At 46.3% G+C, this 20,354-nt stretch overlaps 1 protein-coding gene across 7 annotated transcripts in view; it reads right to left on the bottom strand.

Annotated features, from left to right (window-relative positions):
* Positions 1-18,301, bottom strand: part of ABTB3 (ankyrin repeat and BTB domain containing 3) — a 236,859-nt gene extending 218,558 nt beyond the window's left edge. For all 7 annotated transcript variants that reach the window (XR_014160678.1, XM_081878365.1, XM_081878367.1 and 4 more), the window contains exon 1: positions 14,678-18,301. Coding sequence is in view for 6 of the 7 variants with exons in the window: in XM_081878365.1 (XP_081734491.1) it covers positions 14,678-15,896 (1,219 nt within the window). In the remaining variant the exon portion in view is untranslated. The remainder of the gene's footprint in view (positions 1-14,677) is intronic.
* Positions 18,302-20,354: the final 2,053 nt, after the last annotated feature.

The raw sequence follows: 20,354 nt of genomic DNA, 5'->3' as shown, positions 1-20,354 counted from the left end.
GTGGCTGAGTGGGGATTTGAATTCAGCTTTAACAGATATCACTGCAATTCACAAACTACTGCCATCATAGCTTACTGGAGCATTTGCCAACCTGGTACAAAAAAATCTGGAGGGCACCAGATTATTTATTTACATACACACCCCACACACAGTTTAACATGCAACATTTCTATGTAGTTTATATAAAACACAGTAAAATGCTTAAAGAAGAAAAAGAAATGTCTGTACCACATTAGAACAACAAAGAAAGAAATAACATCAACAAAAGCAGAGTATCCATTAGTAAAAAAAAAAAATCACTAAAACAGAGCAGTGCACTGAATTTTGTGAACCAGAGAAATCCTTCACAATTAGGTGGATCTTCAAAAAGCATTTGAAACTTGCCACTGTTTCCTCCTCATAAACACCATGTAGGAGAGTGTCCCAGAGAGTGGGTGCCACTACTGAAAAGGCCCACTTTCAAGTTATCATAGAATCATAGAATCATAGAGTTGGAAGAGACCACAAGGGCCATCAAGTCCAACCCCCTGCCAAGCAGGAAACACCATCAGAGCACTCCTGACATATGGTTGTCAAGCCTCTGCTTAAAGACCTCCAAAGAAGGAGACTCCACCACACTCCTTGGCAGCAAATTCCACTGTCGAACAGCTCTTACTGTCAGGAAGTTATTCCTAATGTTTAGGTGGAATCTTTTTTCTTGTAGTTTGGAACCATTGCTCCATGTCCGTTTCTCTGGAGCAGCAGAAAACAACCTTTCTCCCTCCTCTATGTGACATCCTTTTATATATTTGAACATGGCTATCATATCACCCCTTAACCTCCTCTTCTCCAGGCTAAACATGCCCAGCTCCCTTAGCCGATCTTCATAAGGCATCGTTTCCAGGCCTTTGACCATTTTGGTTGCCCTCCTCTGGACACGTTCCAGTTTGTCTGTGTCCTTCTTGAACTGTGGTGCCCAGAACTGGACACAGTACTCCAGGTGGGGTCTGACCAGAGCAGAATACAGTGGCACTATTACTTCCCTTGATCTAGATGCAATACTCCTATTGATGCAGCCCAGAATTGCATTGGCTTTTTTAGCTGCCGCGTCACACTGTTGGCTCATGTCAAGTTTGTGGTCAACCAAGACTCCTAGATGACATTCTGCCAATTACAGATATTATGAGCAAGGCCTCATTGAAGTATCTGAGAAATTGGCCAGGGAGATAATAAGGAAGGTGAGGAAGGTGATCAGTTAGGTTTCCGGATCCCAAGCTATTTAGAGCTTTACACATCAGTAATGAAAACTTGAACATGGCTTGATACCTAACAGGCAGCCAGTGCAGTTATTTCAGCACAGCTGTGGTGTGTATATAACTGTGGGTCTCACTGAGCACCCTAGCTGCTGCATTCTGTACTAGCTACAGCTTCCAAACCAAGAACAACAGTAGCCCCACATACAGTGCCTTACAGTAGTCTAACTGTGATATTGTCAATGCATGATGGACCACAGTAGCACTAACACAGTCACTGTCTAGAGAGCAACTGAGTGGCATTACAGGATTTGGATGAAGAAGATACATAGACAAGAATCTAAAGAAATGGAGGAACAGAGGAAGTGTGGACCAAGGGGGAAAGGTGGGCAAACTTAATTGGGAAGGGCAACTGGGGCTGGTACTCAATCACCCACTCAGACACTGCCCATCTTCACACACAAATTTCTGGGAATGTAAGTTTGAGATATTGAGGAATTACAGGAACCTGCCTTATACCAGGACAGATTATTTCTCCATCTAGACTAGAAGTTGCCAATGTGGTTCACTCCAATTAATGTCAAGTTTCAGCTCCCATCAGCCCCAGACACCATGGCCAATGGCCAGATATGATGGGAGTCATAGTCAAACTGTCTATGCTGATTGACAGCAGTTCTCCGCGGTCTTAGGAAAAAAACATTTTGCATCATCTGTTACTACTGGATGCTTTTAAGTGGAGATGCCACAAACTGAATAGAGCACCTTTTCAATGTGACACATATGCTCTACCACTGAGCTACAGTCCTCACCAGCCATCAGACCTGTATTCAGTGCTTTTTTCTGGGGGGACGTAGGGGTATGCATCCCTCTAAACATTTTGTGCATCTTTGTACTTTTGTCTATTTACTGTATTTATTTTCCCCGATTTGAACTATAAAATGGTGGTTTTCTTGAGTCAAAATGAGAGTACCCATTTTTTGGGGGGGGGGAACACTGCCTGTATTCATGCTTTGAACTTCTTTAGTATCAGACATGCCACTTGTGGGGGTCACCAAGAAGGCACGTCTGAGTTGTTTTACTACACCGGCTTGCTTGCACTTTTATTATGTTTTGTCTTCAGAGGGTTTCCTAGGTTTCTGCCCAGTACCACTGAAACAGCTATACAGTCTGAGTGCCCAGGGCAAAATTAAATTACTTTTTTCTTCTTCCACCATGGTGATTGTTTTTTTACGTCCCACCGGTCTCAATTTTCAGTAAGTGACTCCAGTTTCCCCTTTCTTAAATGCCCTACCAATGCAGGGCCACTCCTTGAAACATATTGGTGGTACCAGGACTAAAAGAGACAACACAAAATGGCACCCCCTTCCCAAAGTCACAATGCAAAGTTTCAAGGCACAGGAAAGGTTGCTTTGGCACCTTAGGCAAAAAAATCCCACAGGCACATCTCCACCTCCCTGGCAGTAAAAATGCAAGAACAATACATTAAACAAGTCTCAGTTTGCTGTCCCTTCCTGTCACCCTATTTAGCTGCCTCTCTTCGCCTAACAAGGTCCTTATATAACATGTCATTTTTCAGAACTCCGTGCAACTGGACCAGGTCGCTTTAGGAAAGCAATGGAGGGCTATTTGGGGCCTCAGATCCTCTGGACAATGCTGATGATGTGTTATGAACAAAGCAGAGGATTTCTTTAAATGAGCTGTCTGCGCTGATATTTGTCTGAACAGCTTAGGAATTCCTTACCTCTGTGAAAATCAGTTTGGCTCGACCAAGCTGAAAAGACATGCAATCTATTACGTTTTTCATAGCAGACTGGCTCAATAGACAGGAAATCATTTGACAAGTAAAGCAGTAGGTACAATTTTTCAGATTTTGTGTTTGTACACACGAGTTCACATGCTTTGCTTGCATAATTCACTCTCTTACAAAGGACGCTGGAAGGATAGGAGAGATTTTCAGACCCTCTCATTTTGCAACTGCCAAATCCAACAATATACTGTTAAGTTTGCACTGCTATTAATCTCTCTGCTTGAACTTCCATCAAGCAGTGCTTTAAATATTAATTGATTTTTTAAACGTTAACTTAATTTTTGAACAAAGGTTTAAATAATACAATGGCTTGGATCCAGAGATGCTGAAGAAGAATAAAGCCTGTAGAAGGGGACTTTCCCATCCTCTCTACTCCACTGCTGCCACCTGCACGCACGCACACACACACACACACACACACCCTTAAATAAGAAGAGCATGTCTGGAGGATTGCTGGGCTCTGTTGGACAGTGTGAGAGGCATGGCACGCCCCAATGCATTTTGCTAACTGAAGCAAAGAGCAAATTCCACATCCAGGAGCCAAACAGACTGGCCACTGAATCTTGCTTCAACACTGGCAATGGGAGAGCATCCTCCACCACACCTGAGGGTAGAAGCCTAGAAGGGGAGAGGAGGCGGCCATGGCAGGCCATATGACACACGTGCCTCTGTCCTCCAATTTCTTGCACCCACTCACTCGCTACTCCACATGGCACCTGATCACAGGCTGCTCAAACAAATGTTGTAACAGGTTGGCAACAGCATAACAACATGTCACCAGATAATGCCATTTTAAGTACCAGGCAGACACAATGCCTGCTCACTTGGGTCAAGGGACCTCCCCCCCCCCGTGATGTCTGTGTCAGGAGCTCGTCCTACTCTTGAGTAGGACCCTGGCAGAGGCACATGCCCGACTGGCATGTTCTCTCCCTCCTGGTAGTTCGTTCAGGAGCTTCAAAAGCTTTCTTTTGCCCGAACATCACAGCGACCAATGCCAACAGACACCAGCACTCTTAGGGATCTGCAGAGTCTTCGCAGTTCACGTGACAGACCTCAGCAACTCAGCATTTTGGCTAATCTACTTTATTTACATATAAACACAAACGGAACACTGCAACATGGCTCCTTCTCTCTCTAGCATCAGAGAGCAAAGAGAAAGAACGAAGGATAATAGTACCACTTCACGGAACACAGTAACACAAACATCCTGTCTCCATCACTTCCCACTTTGTGGAGTCGAAACATACACTGTCATGTGATAGACAAAAATCCCATGACTGCAATCACGGAGCAGGAATTCTAACAGTCTGTGAGGCATTGGGAGAAAATGGATAGGCAAGATAGGCAACCTAGCCCAGGTCAGCAATAAACAGCCACTGCCAACTCCAGGGTGCTGGCTCTGGAGGTTAGGGAGATCAAGAACAGGGGCTCCAATCACCACCCAGCATCTGCAACCCCATGCAGCCACCTCACTCTGCCTGGCGGTTCGGCCAGCCCTAGTGGGATTGAGTGCAGGAGGGGTGGAAGCAACAGGGGCTTCTCAAAATCAGGAACCACCAAGGAGCTTCCTTTCCAAGTCAAATAAAAGCTTCTGTAGGGAATGGTTTTCATCAGAACCATAGTGCTGGAGGAAAGGCATAACAGCTTGTCCACTAGCACTAAATCAGAGCAAACATCAATCCCATTGACATTTGTTCCAATTCAGTGATAAACATTGGGGTTTTCCTGGAGAAAGTGGCAGGGCAAGTGGAAGAGTTCTACGTGCCTTTCCCCATGTGCTACAGTCCCAATCAGAATTAGGCCACTTGGTGACTTTTCAGGGACATGTGCAGTTCTCATCGATGATACAAGGAGGTAGCTACTATGCATAATTTTACAGCTTTTAAAGTGTTTCTCAGACACACATCCAAAGATGTTCATCCTACCACCCAAATGTTACAAAAGCTACCCGTCTTCAGGCAGCTTACCAGGTGGACCTTCTTAAGAATGTGCGAAGGGAAAATTGATTGCAAGTTGTATTCCCAGGATACACAAACATTCATACACAAACATTCTGAAAACAATCCACCCTGTGTGCAAGCCCCACTGAAATTAATAAGGACTAAGTTTTTTATTTTTTAAAAAAAACAATTTTTGCACAAAACCAATTCACTTCAGCGGGAAACTGTGCAAAGGAACTTCCCCATGGATTCCACACACCCATGCATCCCAGTGTTTATAGGTCTAATATCCTTGCTAAGGGCTTGATAGAAAAAACACCGCTCTTACTTTCACAAATGAATATTGTGCAGTGGTAGATTTTGACTGTGCACAAGTCATAGATGTGCTTCAACCAGAGTCATATTTTCCATCAAGCCAAGCTATTAACCACAGTTTTGTGAGCATGCTACTGCTTCACCATATGGCAGCTCAGCCCACATGATGTCATGCTAGTTCAGTGATATCAGACCCCACACTATGCTTGTTTCTCTCACTCGTGTTGCACATAGCTAGTCCTCAGAGATGGGCAAACCTGTCAGTTTCAGTTTCTCTCTGTTTCACATTTCCCCACTCTTTAGTTCTCTGTATTCCCTTTGTGATATTTTTACAGCATTATTTCATTAGCATTTTAGCGTGAACATCTCCTAATTTACACATTTCTTTTGCAAAGGACTCCCTGCTAATATAATGCATATATAATATATTTGTAGTAGTACTATATGCACACTTATGGCTAGTAGATGCATATTTGCTTGCTCTATTTTGCTAGAATTGCTGCTTTTGAATTATGGTGCTGGAGGAGACTCTTGAGAGTCCCATGGACTGCAAGAAGATCAAACCTATCCATTCTTAAGGAAATCAGCCCTGAGTGCTCACTGAAAGGACAGATCGTGAAGCTGAGGCTCCAATACTTTGGCCACCTCATGAGAAGAGAAGACTCCCTGGAAAAGACCCTCATGTTTGGAAAGATGGAGGGCACAAGGAGAAGGGGACGACAGAGGACGAGATGGTTGGATAGTGTTCTCGAAGCTACCAGCATGAGTTTGACCAAACTGCGGGAGGCAGTGGAAGACAGGAGTGCCTGGCGTGCTCTGGTCCATGGGGTCACGAAGAGTCGGACACTACTAAACGACTAAACAACAACAACAACAACATTTTGCCTGAGAACTACATTGCAAAATTCAGCTAAGTGCCAATTTTGAAGGAGGGCTTGTGTTCCGGTTCGCATGTTGTTTTGGAAAGTGTGAAATAGGTATGTTCACCTTTAAAGAATCCCAGCTATACCTTAGGGGACTAGCAGCAGCCCAATAAAATTGTAAGCTATTATGACTTCATTACTCCTGGAGGACCAAGGAAAGAAAAACATGATAAGAGAACAAAGCAGTGGAGATTTTCCACAGCTGGGGTATGTAATGTAATGACAGACCCATCCACCTGTCTTCCATATCTTCCAAAGCAAGAGAATACAAGCTCCAAATCCTCACCTGGAAGCATTACCTATAAATGCACATCTTGGATTTGATGCACATACAGTACTGGTCTCATCCTCCAGATGCCATCATTAGTATAATATCTGGTATAGTATGAGACACAGGATGTAACATCTCTTGGAGCACCCTTCAGTGATCTAGCAGGTTTCATACTGGATAACACCTTTATAGACCCAAGTTCCAGCAACAATAGTCGGCAAAGAACACAAGTTACTATATGCTTTCCAGGTTCATAGTCATGTTGGTTTGAAGTAGCTGGTTAAATATGAAGAGACTTGGTCTTTGTAGCACCCTAAAGATTAATGCACTTTATTTTTTAGAGCACAAGCATTTCGAGACTACAGTCCACTTCATCAGCTGTTTAAGTATTATGAGACTGTTAACCTGCTTTTCCAGTTTGAAGCACAGAGCACTCAATAGCAATTGACTAACCTCAATTAAAAATACATCAAGGTGGCTATTGACTAACCTCAATTAAAAATGCATCAGCCTTCAACTCGGTATCCTCCAAATGTTTTGGACTACATCTCCCATCAGCCCTGATCAACATGCAGATTTGGAGGGCACCAGCCTGGTGAAGGCAGTCAACATGCCGGGCTAAGGCTGATAGGCGCTTTAGTCCAAAACCTCAGTAGGGCAACAGGTTAGCAAAGGTTGCCATACTCCGTTATAAAAACAACAGCAGCAACAACAACAACAACAACCATCACAAAAACAGCAAAGCAGCCGCCTTAAAAAAAGAAAAGTATCAGACGGTGCAAACAAAGGAAATCAAGGTAAGCGGAGAACAAGTTACCCAAAACTAAAATGGATAAATGGATCTCCAAAAACCAAGAACTCTACAGTCTGCTACTAAGTATGCCTATTTTGTATTTCTACCAGAAAGGTCTGTCCTGTTGGTTTCATTTATCAGCAATAAGTCATTTAAATATACTGGTCCCAAGTCATAATCAGCACTTTGAATGGTGCCCAAAAATTGTTAGGCAGCTCATGAAATCAATTCGTGTTTTGTTTTATTCCTTACTGTTTATATCCTGGCTTTCTACCAATTGCACCCAATGCTGTAAACAATACAGTAAAGCACTCATCTACAATAAACTAACAACAGTAGTACACAAAAGAGCAGCACAGAAGTGGAGAGACAGGAACCAAAAAGACTGAAATGGGTTAAACAGAAGCAACCAAGTGAGGGCAGCTGTTTTTAATTTTATAAAGAACTGCCTTGGCAGAATCTTCATTATGATGCAATACACCTTTATTCCTTCATCAGATATTTGAATGGAAAAGATAGATACTTGTTCGGGGTGAAACCTTGATTAATGCAATTCCAATTTTGTGCCAATTCCTTGATCTACTACCTTATGTTCCATACCTGTACCTGAACCGAAGAGTTTCTGGTGTATGAATTCAGCCATGAATCAGGGTGATATATGGGGCAGAAACCTCCCTTTTGGTATTCTAAAAATTCAGAGTATGTCCGAGCTTTCAACAAAGGGAAATAATCTTATCTACCTCCTTTGCTTTTAGGTTTTGTTCTTATCTTCTGAAAAGATGTTTACACTTAATGCAAGCCTTCTAAACACTATTATTCTTTTAACATAAGATAGCATTGTGCTGTTTGGCAATAAACTAAGCCAAATGCAGGAGTATCCAATAAGACAAGATTCATTATTATAACCACTAACTAGCTCTACTATGAACATGCTGTCAATCCTATACACACTTATATTGGCGCAAAACTCATTGAACCAGTTCAGTATCTGAGTAAACACACATAGGATTGTAAGACTCAGTTGCCTCCAAAATCCAGGGTTAATGCACCAGTGTTGTGATGTTAAGTAACACTATAGCACAGAAAGCTTTGCAAATGCTAAGCCTGACAGATCAAGGCAACCTCCATTGCAAGAACATGCCACTGCAATACAGATAGTGTGCTTAGATACCAAAGGGTAGAAGAGCTCTTGTAACTTTATACAAGGGAGCTTCAGTGAGTGCAACTCATCATGCAGGGATCAGGAAAGCTGTGACTGCTGAATTTTCCTCTACTTCTGCACAATGATTAAGAGGTACAGAATCTCTGGTCTCATTGCATCTGGTGATTCTAACAATAAGCTTTGCATGAGCTGAGCTGCTAGATTGAAGGAGAACTCTTTGTATGATGAAATCATCAAATCTTGCAAGAGGTAAGTATGTTAAAATTAGAATGTACATATAATGGCATGGCCAATGGAAATTGTAGTCCAACAACATCTGGAGGGTTCTGTCTTACAAATAAGGGAAGATTGACAATGACCAGGTAGGTGCATTGAGTAGCAGCGAGCATTACTCCTGACCATTCGTAAATATTAGAGTAAGCTGCAACAGAGATGGTGTGATCATGGTCCATTGTAATCAGTGGAAGTCATGCCATTGATTCTAGTGACAGATGGACTCTTACTGTTAATTGCATGCACTATTATTTCACACTAGCTAAATTTGATTAGAAGGGATGGGAAGATTCTACTCCTTACCTGAATCCTTCTGCTCTACCCCTCACCCTCCCATCCATCAATGAAGTCATGCCCTAGAATTGCCATGCAGGGTTGGGACGGTGAGCTAGCAAGCATAATCTTGTCACATGCTGCTTTTTCATTTCCCCCATAGGAATGAATGTTAACCATTCACTTTTACGGCATGAGCTAAGGGATACAGTTTTTTATTATTATTAAAGATTTTCTTGTTTTACAGAAGTAAGTGTAATATCTCTCGTATTTTTTCCATGTAACATTTTTACAAATCCATTTCATTTGTTGAGACACTATGGGGAGGGGGGGGGAAAGGGGGTGGAGGGAGGGAAGATGGGTGGCGGTGGGGTCGGGTGGCAATGTTTCTATTATGCTTAATGTATGTAGGGTTTGGTGTCAGCGTTGCTTGTGCTGTTCACTTGTGTTCCTTTGGTGGTGAGAGAGGTTGGGGTTGGCCTAGGGTGTGGTTGTTTGTTTGGGAATGGCTGTGGTGATCTTTGTTTTCATGTGTGAGTGGGGTGGGTGGGTGTTTTGGATCAGGTTAGCCATATTGATTTGTATGCTGTTGGTGGATTCTTGTCATTGTGTTGTTGGGCTGTGTACGTGATAAAGGGGTGCCATACCGGGGTAAAGGTGTCTTCTTCTGTTTGACCCCGTGTCAGTTTCAGTTTATTGGTTAATTTTTCTAGTAGGGCTGTTTTCCATACTATTTGGTACCATTGGTCCATGCTTACTCTTGACAGGTCTCTCCAGTGTTTGGTTAAGCTAAGGGATACAGTTAAACCTTGCCCTGGTAATCCATGAATGTAAAATGAGAAGGCCCTCCTTTCAGCTGTGTCTCATAATGCTACCTGTTTATCTCTTGCACCACCAGAGCCATTACGAACTAAGCTAAACTGTATATGGATGGTCTTGTTTTTAGCTGTCTGGACAAAGCTAAGCCACAAGCCCTGGCTTAGGTGACACACTAAGCCAAATCATGGTCTAAGATCAGCACAGGAGCAGAATGACTGGAGGGGAGCAAAGCAGCGGCAATCTCCTCACTGGAAGCCTGAACATTGACTCATTCATGCTAGGTTTGGCTTTGTGTTATGTGCAAACTGGACCATAATACCAAAAGGAAAGCTAACACTGTACAGTGTTCAACATGAGTCGGTCATTATGAAATATCCTTTTGTGCCCTTTAGAAGAATCTTAAAATACAACAGAGTATCAGAAGAAGAGATTCCAATCAGTTGCTTCAATTTGGTTCCCTTGATTTCAGCATTCTGCACCTTGGCTTGTTCAGATTCTGGTTTTGCCTCCCAAGGTTTATATCAGAAGGGTACATCTCTTGGTGGAGGTGAGACACACATAATAATGCAAACACAGCTTAGATCCCATTGAACGTGAAAGCTCATACCGCAGCCCTGCACCTACAGTATGCGTGCATCTGAATAACATACTGTAATGCCTTTCCCATTATGAAGCTGTCTGGATTTGTTGGCAGGGAGGAGAAGCATTACAGTTTGGTTGGACACCTTTTTTAAAAGATGAAAAACTATCCCAGGGAGGCTGATGCATCAGCTTTGTTGCATCTTCTGTGCCTGAAGCTTTCAGTAAACAAGCAGCGACATGAATGAAATCTCCCCAGCAAAAGACTGCGTTGAGCAGCTCCCACGTAACAAAATTTTATTTCTTCTCTCTCTCTGTCTCTCAGCTTCAGTTACAGTTCTACCATTTCCTGTGGAAAAATGAAGGCTTTTGAAGTGTGTATGTGTGTGTGTGTGTGTGTGTGTGTGTGTGTACGCAATATGCAGCCCAAACATATGAGAAGCCTCTACAAAAATATACACAGCAGCGAAGAGGGAGACAAAACAGAGGTACTCAGCCAAACACTCGGTCCTGGAGTTCACTGCAGATGTTATAGTAAATAATGCTCAGAGATGTCCCCCTCCCCAAATATCTCTTTCCTCCCTCCCACCATGCCATCCACTGTAGCTGCAGTTTCTGGGGGAGGGGAGGGAGTACCACATGTGTTTTTTATCCTTATCCACACACATACCTACTGAAAAGGAAAAGCCAGGAATGTCAGGAAGTCTCCACCACCAGTCCTTAACAGAACTGTGCACATTTCTGGAGATGCACAAGTGAAGATAATAATAACAATCCTGGTCCCCGTCTCTTCCCCCCACCAGACATCCCTAGATCTGTATGATTCAAACCTTATGGGAGCCACCAACAGTTCAGTGCTTTGCTCACAAATGGGGGTGGGGAGAGGGATGAGTGGGAAAGGGGCTGGTAAAGTGAAAAGAGGGTCAAAATCCAACGAAGAAGCTGGTATCCACCCCAGGTTCTCAGCTTTTCCATGTTCCATTAAAATTGTTAGAAGTTATGGGGTGGAAAGGACTTGGAGAATGTAAAAAGATAGGTTTCTTAAAATAATTATACTGCTACCTCACATTAAAAAAAATAAAAACCTACTTAGCAGTCTCAAAATGAAGAGGACATAGGAAGGAACTGGAATGAGGAAGCCGCAGGGTGGGGCTTATTCATGAGTGCCTCAAGCCCAAACCTGAAGGCAACCACCAAGCCCTGTCCTTGGTGTGCCACTAAGGAGAGGAAGGAAAAATGGGACGGGATTCAAAGGCCTTGTCCTGCAAACTGGAGGACACCTTGAGCTTTCCTTGAGCTGCGTGTACACATGCATGGGGACAACAGCAATGGCTTTTTGAATGCACATGCACCCAGTTTTTAGGATCAGTTAAGGGCCGCATTCGTATTTCAGTGTCCTCGTGTGCTTTCAGTGCCACGTGTGCAAAAGGTTTGATGTGAAGCACACTGTCAGCCCTCCATTGTTCAATGTAAAACCTACAGCCACAAACTTTCCCAGACTAGGCAAGCAGGAAAACTCTTCCAAACTAGCTGGCAGGAAATATGGTGACCGTCACAGCTGTGAACAGAGGGAGCATAAAGTAACTCTCAGTGGTAGCTGGTGCCCGTTGGGACTAGTAAAACAGAAGGCAGAGCAGCCTATAGTAGGTGATGCCAAAGCCAATGACAGGCAGAGCCAGCTAATTTGTCTCCTTCCTCCTCCCAACTGAGATGAAGGAAGAGGAAACCTGCAGCCAGAGCCACTCCCTGGATTGGTTGTAAGTGAGGAAGTAGACAGATGGGAGCTAACTAAGGGAAGACTGAGCTCAGTGGGGCAGTGCCCTGTTCCACCCAACGCGCTCGCTGCAGCTGGTACCTCTGCGGTTACCTTTGTTGAAGAAAGATCACAAATTTGCACATCCCCTCCCCTTTCCAGAGTATCCTTGGTATGAGAAAATCCAGACTGAGGGAGAGGAACATGTGTGCAGGTAGCAATTTGGAGGAGGTCATATGGACAATGGCAAATTAATGGAGGTGCAGGAAGCTTATAATCCACTTCAAACAACAGTATGGATGAGCCTCGCGTGGCTGAACTAGAGTAGTGGCAACGAAGATTAATCAGTGATATATCCAAAGCCATTTTGAAGTCGTTAATCTGAAGTCTCTGGGAAGCTGGGAGCTGGCACTTTTCCCATCACCTGGGCTGAGGATTCCTTCCCCTTTTGTAGCGTGCCAAACCAGCTGCTTCTTAACTGGCTGTGGCACATCTGGAAAGTGTGCGAAGTCCAGTGGGATTTGGTGAAACTAAGGAGCCCAGCTCCCCAACAGTTGCTCATGCAACTATTTACTTACTGTTTTATCCAACCGTCTTATCCAACTGGCAATTGCTTTCTGTATGCTTGGCCTTTTAAAAATATTTTGCTGATTTTATTTGTGTTTTACTGATAATTTTAGTGTGTACACCACTTAAGACAGTTTTATGATTCAGAGGTCTATATAAAATGAGAATAAATAAATGTAACATACTGAAGGTTTGAGGGAGGCTGAGGAGAATAGCATAGGAAGCTGCCTTATAGTGAGTCAGACCATTGCTCAAACCTGTCTACACTGACTGGCAGGGGCTCTCCAGGATTTCAGACTATCCCTGCCTGGAGATATCAGGGATTGAACCTGGGCCCTTCTGTATGCAAGGCAGATGCTCTGCCCCTGAGCTACAGCCCTTCCCCTAAGAAGTAGGTTATTATTCTAGAAGCCAGCCAGGTTTACAGATGGGTAGATTTTAAAGCAGATCCCTGAAGCATTGTGAATAAAAGAATGCAAGAAAACTAAGATGGTGATGAAGCCAACCTAGGTGGAATAATTCCCCCAGAATGCCCAACGATGCATCATACAGGGTACAGGAGAAAGACAGCCCTCTTGAGCATCCCTACCACCCCCCAACAAACCACTTCCCTATTACCCATCTCCATGCACTACAGGTAGACATGAAGTGCAGCCATCTATAACACAGTCTCACCGTTTCTACACCATTATCAGAGCAAGAGGCAATATTTCAGGAACACTTCTGTTCAGATTTCTTACCAGAACTACATTTTACCTAGTGACTACACAAGTAGGTGCAAAGCACAACCACACTCAGCATGGCCATGAGCATCACTGCACAAGAAATGTCTGGACACAGCACACAACCCTTAGCTCCGAGCAGTTTAGATAAGCATAGTTCACAAGCTTTCTCCTCAACACTAGCATTGCGGTGTACACCTCTCCACTGAAAACAATTACAGGTATGCAGCACACAGCCCACCTCAACACAGATACTATCAGAGGAAACAGAATACCACCTTCTCTAGAACCACCTGACACCTTGTCTTTACAGTGTACAGCCCTTCTCCAAAGACAACCACAGAATACAGCTCTCCATCAAAATTGGGCACAATTACAGCCTTATGCAAGAACACTATTAACAGTAGACTGAAGCTGCCACATTCCAGAGCAGGGAAGAGACCTTCTTATTCAACAGCTCCACAGCAGGCAGAAACTGAAGCTTTTCCCTGTATGGAGATTCGGTGATGAGCAGCAACTCATTTCTCTCTGGCATGCTACACAGGAGCCCTGTCAGAGGGGTGAATTGGCAACCTTGGGAGAGCAGCTTATTCCATTGTTACAGGTAAGTGGAAATCAAGTTCAGCCACTTAGCGTTAGCATCAAAAGCATGGATGTAAAACCAACAACAGTGGATGAGAAATAACATCCCAACTGCACTGCCACTTCCCCACCCCACCCCAACAACTCCAAGGTACCTCTCAGGAAATACCATTAATTTTCACAAGCAAATAATGAGTTCAATGGGAGCTGACTCCCAAGTAAGAACAACAAAAGTGCCTGGAGATGCCTCCAAGTTCATGTACAGATTTACAGCACAACTCTAGACACCAGTCTCATCTCTTCACTGAGGCTTCTCTCCCATAAGGAACAAGAAGACCACCAGCTCCGCATATAGATTGCAGTCTAACAATGGCAAGCAAACTTTGCAGGTGCTACTCCCATACAAGTCATCCTTTGGCCATTCCCCGCCCACAAGATGTTTGGTCTTCTTCTGTAAGGGGCAAACACTGTGTGATGTCCCTCCTCCTGGGTGGCCCTCGGAGGTGCACAGACATCCACCCCTAGTGGGCAGGCTGCGCGCACGCACGCACGCCAGCCAAGCGCGCGCCCCGCCTGCAGCCCTCTCCCCCTCCCCCCCCCCGCCCGTCCCTGGCACTCCAACAACAACAGGTGGGCAGGGCCCTGCGCATCGCCCGCCTGACTCACCGCTGGCGTTTTTCCCGCAGATGAGGTGCTGGTAAGGCTGCAGCAGCCCCCACAGCTCCGAGTCGTTGTTGACCGTCTGCTCCAGGGACTCCAGCGTAAACTTTGGCGCTTCGTTGCTGTGGTGGTGGTTGGTGGCGGCGGCGGCGGCGGCGGCGCTGCTGCTGCCGCTGCTCTCTCGGTCCTTGTTGTCCGAAGCGGCGGCAGGAGCGGCTCCCGGAGCCGGAGGAGGCAGAGCGGCGGCGGCGCCCGAGCACTGGCCCCGGTGGTGGTGCGGGGGCGGCGGCGGGGGCGGCAGCTGCGGGGGGTTGTTTGGGTGCTGCTGCGCCTGGAGGTGGTGCAGGTGGGGCTGGGGGTGGAGGTGGGGCGCGGCGGGCCCGGCCCCCAGCTGCAGGACCCGGGCGTAGATCTCTCGGAAGAGGTTCTCCATGCAGGCGGTCAGGTAGATGGCGGCGTGCTCGTGGATGCGCACGGCCACCCGGCTGTCCACCATCCAGCGGTAGAACTTGCCCACCGAGAAGGTGAGGCCGCAGCGGGTCGACTTGCCTCGGCTGAAGCGGTCGCCGCCGCTGCTGCTCATGTTGTAGAGCGAGAGCGCGCCCAGGGCGGCCGCCGTGCAGCTGGAAGCCAGGCTCCAGCCCAGGACGATCTCCATGGCGCTCTGCACCTCGTACCTGGTGCACTTGGCGAAGCGCAGGCTCAGGCGCTGAGCCTCCCGGGCCAGCCGGACCAGCGCGCGGCTGACCAAGCTGGAGAGTCTGGCCAGGGCATCTTTGGAAGGGGGGGCGCCGCCGCCGCCGCTGCTGCTGATGGTGGTGGTGGAGCTGGCGACGCTGCTGGAGCTGGCGGCGGCGCCCACCCCCACCGGCCCCCTGGCCTCTTTGCGCTGCAGGAGGAGGAGAACCGCCTCCAGCTCGTCGAGGCTCCAGGGGACCTCCTCAAGGTCAGGCAGCAGCCTGGAGCAGTGCTGCTCGGCGCAGTCCAGCACTTCGGAGTCTTCCACCAGGACAGTGTTGACGGTGTCAAAGCTGTTGTGTCTACTGTGCATCGAGTCAGTTAGATGCTGCCAGCCGTTTCCTCCATAGGGGTGAGCCGCGTGGGGGGAATCGGAGCAGCACAGAGACAAGTTGGAGGACCGGACGGAGTCTGCCGCACCACCATAACCCGAGTCGAGGGTCAGATCTTCCAGCGTCCTCACCACCGTCTTACCTCTCCTTGCCATCGCTGCACTTCATACTGCACCAGCAGGAAACTTTGAGAAGAGAAAGTAACAGACCTGCGCCCTCCTCCTCCTCCTCCTCCTCCTCTCTCACGTACTTATTTCGCAGCTTCCTCGCTTTGGCACGCGCGCAGAGCAGCTCCTTGGCGATCAAAATAAAGAAATGCCGCCGCCGCCGCCGCCACCCGCAAACGCGATGCGCACAGGCATGGGAGAGAGCGCGCGAGCGAGCGAGCGCGGCCAAAGGATCGCGGCGTCGAAGGTCCCTCGGTCTCTTCCCCAACTCCCGGCGGCAGCAGCAGCGCTGGCCGCCTCGGGTGCTCGTCTCCTCCTCGGTTCCCTGACTCCTGCACTGCACTAGCCCGCAAAACCCAAGCCAACCAAAGAACGGCAGAGGCGGGAGGGGCGGCTGGGAGAAGAGGCGAGGCTAATGCAAATCGCACGCAGAGAGATCCAATGGGAGCGCCGATGCTAATTTCATTGCTACCTTTCTCCCACCCAACCCTCCCTCTCCCCTCGCGTCACTTTCCCCTCCCCTTCTCCCCCTCTCTTCTTTTTGGAATTCGTAGTGGGATCCACAGGCTCTCCAAGCCTTCTCGCTCTCGCGCTCTCCCACGTTCGCTTGGGTGTGCTGAGCTGGAAGTGGGTGGTGGGTTTCCTTCGTCGCTGTCTCGAGCCCGCTCCAGGGTGATTTTATTTGTCTTTCTCTGCAGTTGAGAAGTGCGGGGAGAGAGAGAGAGAGAGATGAGGGGAAGGAAAAATAGGGCCAAAAGTGAGAGAGAGAGAGGAACCCGCAGGATATATTTAGCTGATCCAAAATAGACGGTGGGAATGAGCAGCAGTGATTTTCGTTTGCTGGACCAGCCCTACGAATTCCAGACTTGGCATGCATTTATTTCTCTGAAGCAGGTAGTAGAAATTAGAAACCAAGATACGAAGGCTGCAGCAGCGGCAGCGGCAGATTCTTGCCGGAGTGCCTGTCGTCTCCCCCCTTCAAGTTGCTTTGCACACTACAGCCCTGAAATATTAGCATTCCAGCTCAGAGCCAGGAAATCTTTTTGGGATGTGTGGCATCTCCTCTGCAGGTGAGGATCTGTAGTCTCATGCGTTTTCCTTAATGTGTGCTGTGGGGCTGCGGGGTGTGTGTGAAGGGATCCGAGCACCGTTGGCAGTGGCTACAGAATGCATCGTTACAGGGGAGCCCAGATGGCGCAGCAACACGTACTTCAAAACAAGGAGGAGGGTGAAGAAAAAGAGCCTCTGCGTGGTACAGAGTAATGGATTTGCTCGAGCCTTTCCTAACCAGCCTAAGATTATCTAACGCCAACTCAAAACACGAGCCCTCGAGGTGCCTAGTTGTAATGCACATATATCCCAATCATGATTATGATGCTGTGTATTGATAGTTTATGTTTAATCCTGAGCTTCCTTGGAGGACGCAGTTCACTGTGGGGAAACTGTATGCAGGTTACATTAAACTGAAAACGAAGCTCTTCCCAGAAATATCTTGGCACTGGGATGCAGAAGCTGTAGCCCTCCAGATGCTGGCTGCAAATCCCACCGTCCCTGACTGTTGCCCCTGCTAGCAGGGGCAGATTGGAGTTGGAGTCCCAACCTCTAGAGGGCTGCAGGTTTTCCCCAGCCTTCTGTCATCTATCCTTTAAGCCAGGATGTCAAACCTCAGGCCCTGCTGGGTTATCAGATTTGATACAGAGCATCTCAGTGCACTCTACACAATGGAACCATTTCAGAGCCAAGAAGCCCCAAATGGGAATGGCATTAAAAACAATGGCATCTACTACTCCTGGTGCTTCCACATGGCTGGGAAAGAAACTCAGCAATCTCAGTGTATTTCAGTGACCATTTGGAAAGGAAGGACACTTGCATGGCCACTTGGGGGGTTGCCTATAAAGCCCACTATTTAAACAGCAAAAGATCTTGCAGTGTCACCAAGATCCACTGTAACCGTACATTTACTCAAGATTTTAGATTGTAAGCACCTTGGGGCAGGGACCTGCCATCCTGTACTTTGTAAAGCACCAGCCACACTGGTGTGTTTGTCAGAAACAGCTGGTACATCAGCTCCCTGCTCACGCTGTCAGCTCAACAGTCAGCTGCTGAGGTGAGCCAAACAGCCTAGAAGAGGCTGGGCAGGGAAGTCCCACAAGAGAGTGAGACACACTCAGACAGCCAGGGGCTAAAAGCACAGCAAGCAACACATTTAGAGGCAGTTCCAAGAAGGGAGAAAGCAGTACAGATAACCATTTACAGCAGCCTTCCACTGCCACAGGTAAGCTCGCCCACACTGGAGGGGCACTGACATAAAAAGGCCACCAGAAGATGGCGCTTTGCCAAGCGCCTTCTAAAACCTTGAGGCAGCCCTGGCAGGCGACATGCTTCACCCACAAACTTTTGAGAGCCAGTGTGGTGTAGTGGTTAAGAGCGGTAGTCTCGTAATCTGGGGAACCGGGTTCGCGTCTCCGCTCCTCCACATGCAGCTGCTGGGTGACCTTGGGCTAGTCACACTTCTTTGAAGTCTCTCAGCCCCACTCACCTCACAGAGTGTTTGTTGTGGGGGAGGAAGGGAAAGGTGAATGTTAGCCGCTTTGAGACTCCTTAAAGGGAGGTGGGATATCAAATCCAAACTCCTCCTCCTCCTCCTCTTCCTCTTCTTCTTCTTCTTCTTCTTTCACCTGAACCTGGCACACTGGCTGCCCAGGAATTCTTCTGCTCTCGACACACTGGATTAGCTAATTCGCCAGTGGGAGTGGTTGCAGCACCTTCAGGAGACCAGGTCCAGAACTAAGAAGAGGTTGCAGAAAGTAAAGGAATGATCAGTGGCAGGACAAGAGGGTAGAGCTCAGAGACAAACAGTGTAGACCAGGACAGATACCCTGCATCTTCGGGGGCAATATTTTTGAAGGGTGAAACAGAAATGGATTTGTAATCTATTTGTCATCAGAGACAGTGAGTCAGCAGATCCCTTTAAAATATAGTTTTATTTGGAAATGTTTATGATTTGAAACACTTCAGGTTCCTACTCTGTTACTGATTTATGTGCTACTCTCTCAATGGTTACCATCAGCATTCATTCTCTTGTCCATCTTTTCTCAAGTTTGCTCCTTTTTCTGTTACTGTTTATTTTTTTAAAGAATGTCTTAAATAAAGAAAACAAGTAGCAGATTTTGTCTCCCTCTATGGGACAGCAATTAGTCATGCCTGTCCCAAGCATACTGATCTGCCAGGGGGAAATGTCTGAGCAAATATTAATTATAACATGCAATAATTTTCCTGAAGAAATTCAGATGAGATTTCACCTGAAGCGACATAGATTAGATTTCACACAGCACACGTAGATAAAGAAGAAACTGACAGGAAGTTCACACAAATAGGAAATGCCACTGAGCTTTTCAAAGGCCCTTCCTAATGGGTTGGATTCCAAAATGGGAGTCCAAGAACCATTTTTTAAAATTACAATTAATAGATGAATAATGAACACACTAGATATTACAGTCAACATACTGGAACAACTAGAACTGATGGAAAGGCTTTTGTTGACTCTCACAGCAAGAGTCCAGTGTGGATACTGTAGCTTTTGTTGCGTAACAGGAACAAATAAGGTCAAAATAACAAGTCAGAAAGTAGAAATGTTTGAGGGCCTCTGTTTCCTGGGGTGGAAAAACACTTTGGGTTTCTAGTCTGATGTTGTTGCTATTTTATTGATGATGATGATGGATTCCATCTATATTAGACACTCCCAAACTGCCTGAGCAGAACTAGGATGTAGCTGACCTCAACATTATTTCCTAAAGTTTATTTTGCCCGGTGTCAGAAAGAAGTGAGCCAGGCATTTCAAAGTCAATCCATCCATCTGGACAGCAAACAGAGGCAGCTTCCACAAACCATACCAGGAGGAACATAACACTGACACTGTTTCCCCCCCTTATGTATCATTATTTGGTCAGGGTAATGAGAAACGGATTGTGGGTGGAGGCCCACCCTTAAAAGGGGAGTAAAAATGAACTCAGCCAAAGGTTAGCTCCCTTCTCCACCCAAGAATAACTAAATCACTGTAAACAAAACAGTAAGAGGTCAGCATAGTTTATACTATGGAACAAGCCCAACATATATCTCTTTTGATGCAAGAGTTATTCCCCCCCCATTTCTCTAGCCTCTGATTGAGATCTGTTTTTATTAACCAAAGGTGTTATATTTTCATAACTCTTGTGGAAACACTTTTTAGTCATTTATAAACATTCACCTTATTCTCATTACCATCAATATAAACTACAGTGATTAACTAAAGTAAGATCACATGACTTAACTTTTAATTGCATCTGCCCAGGTCAGTCTGGTCCAACCATTAGGCAGAGTGAGGCAATCACCTCAGATCTCATGTGCTGGGATGCAGCATACCAACAACAACAACAACAACTATTATTTATTTATTCCTTACACTCC

The sequence above is a fragment of the Podarcis erhardii genome, assembly GCF_964252035.2.
Source record: "Podarcis erhardii genome assembly, chromosome: 10".
NCBI lineage: Eukaryota > Metazoa > Chordata > Lepidosauria > Squamata > Lacertidae > Podarcis > Podarcis erhardii.
This window is presented reverse-complemented; position numbering and strand designations above follow the sequence as displayed.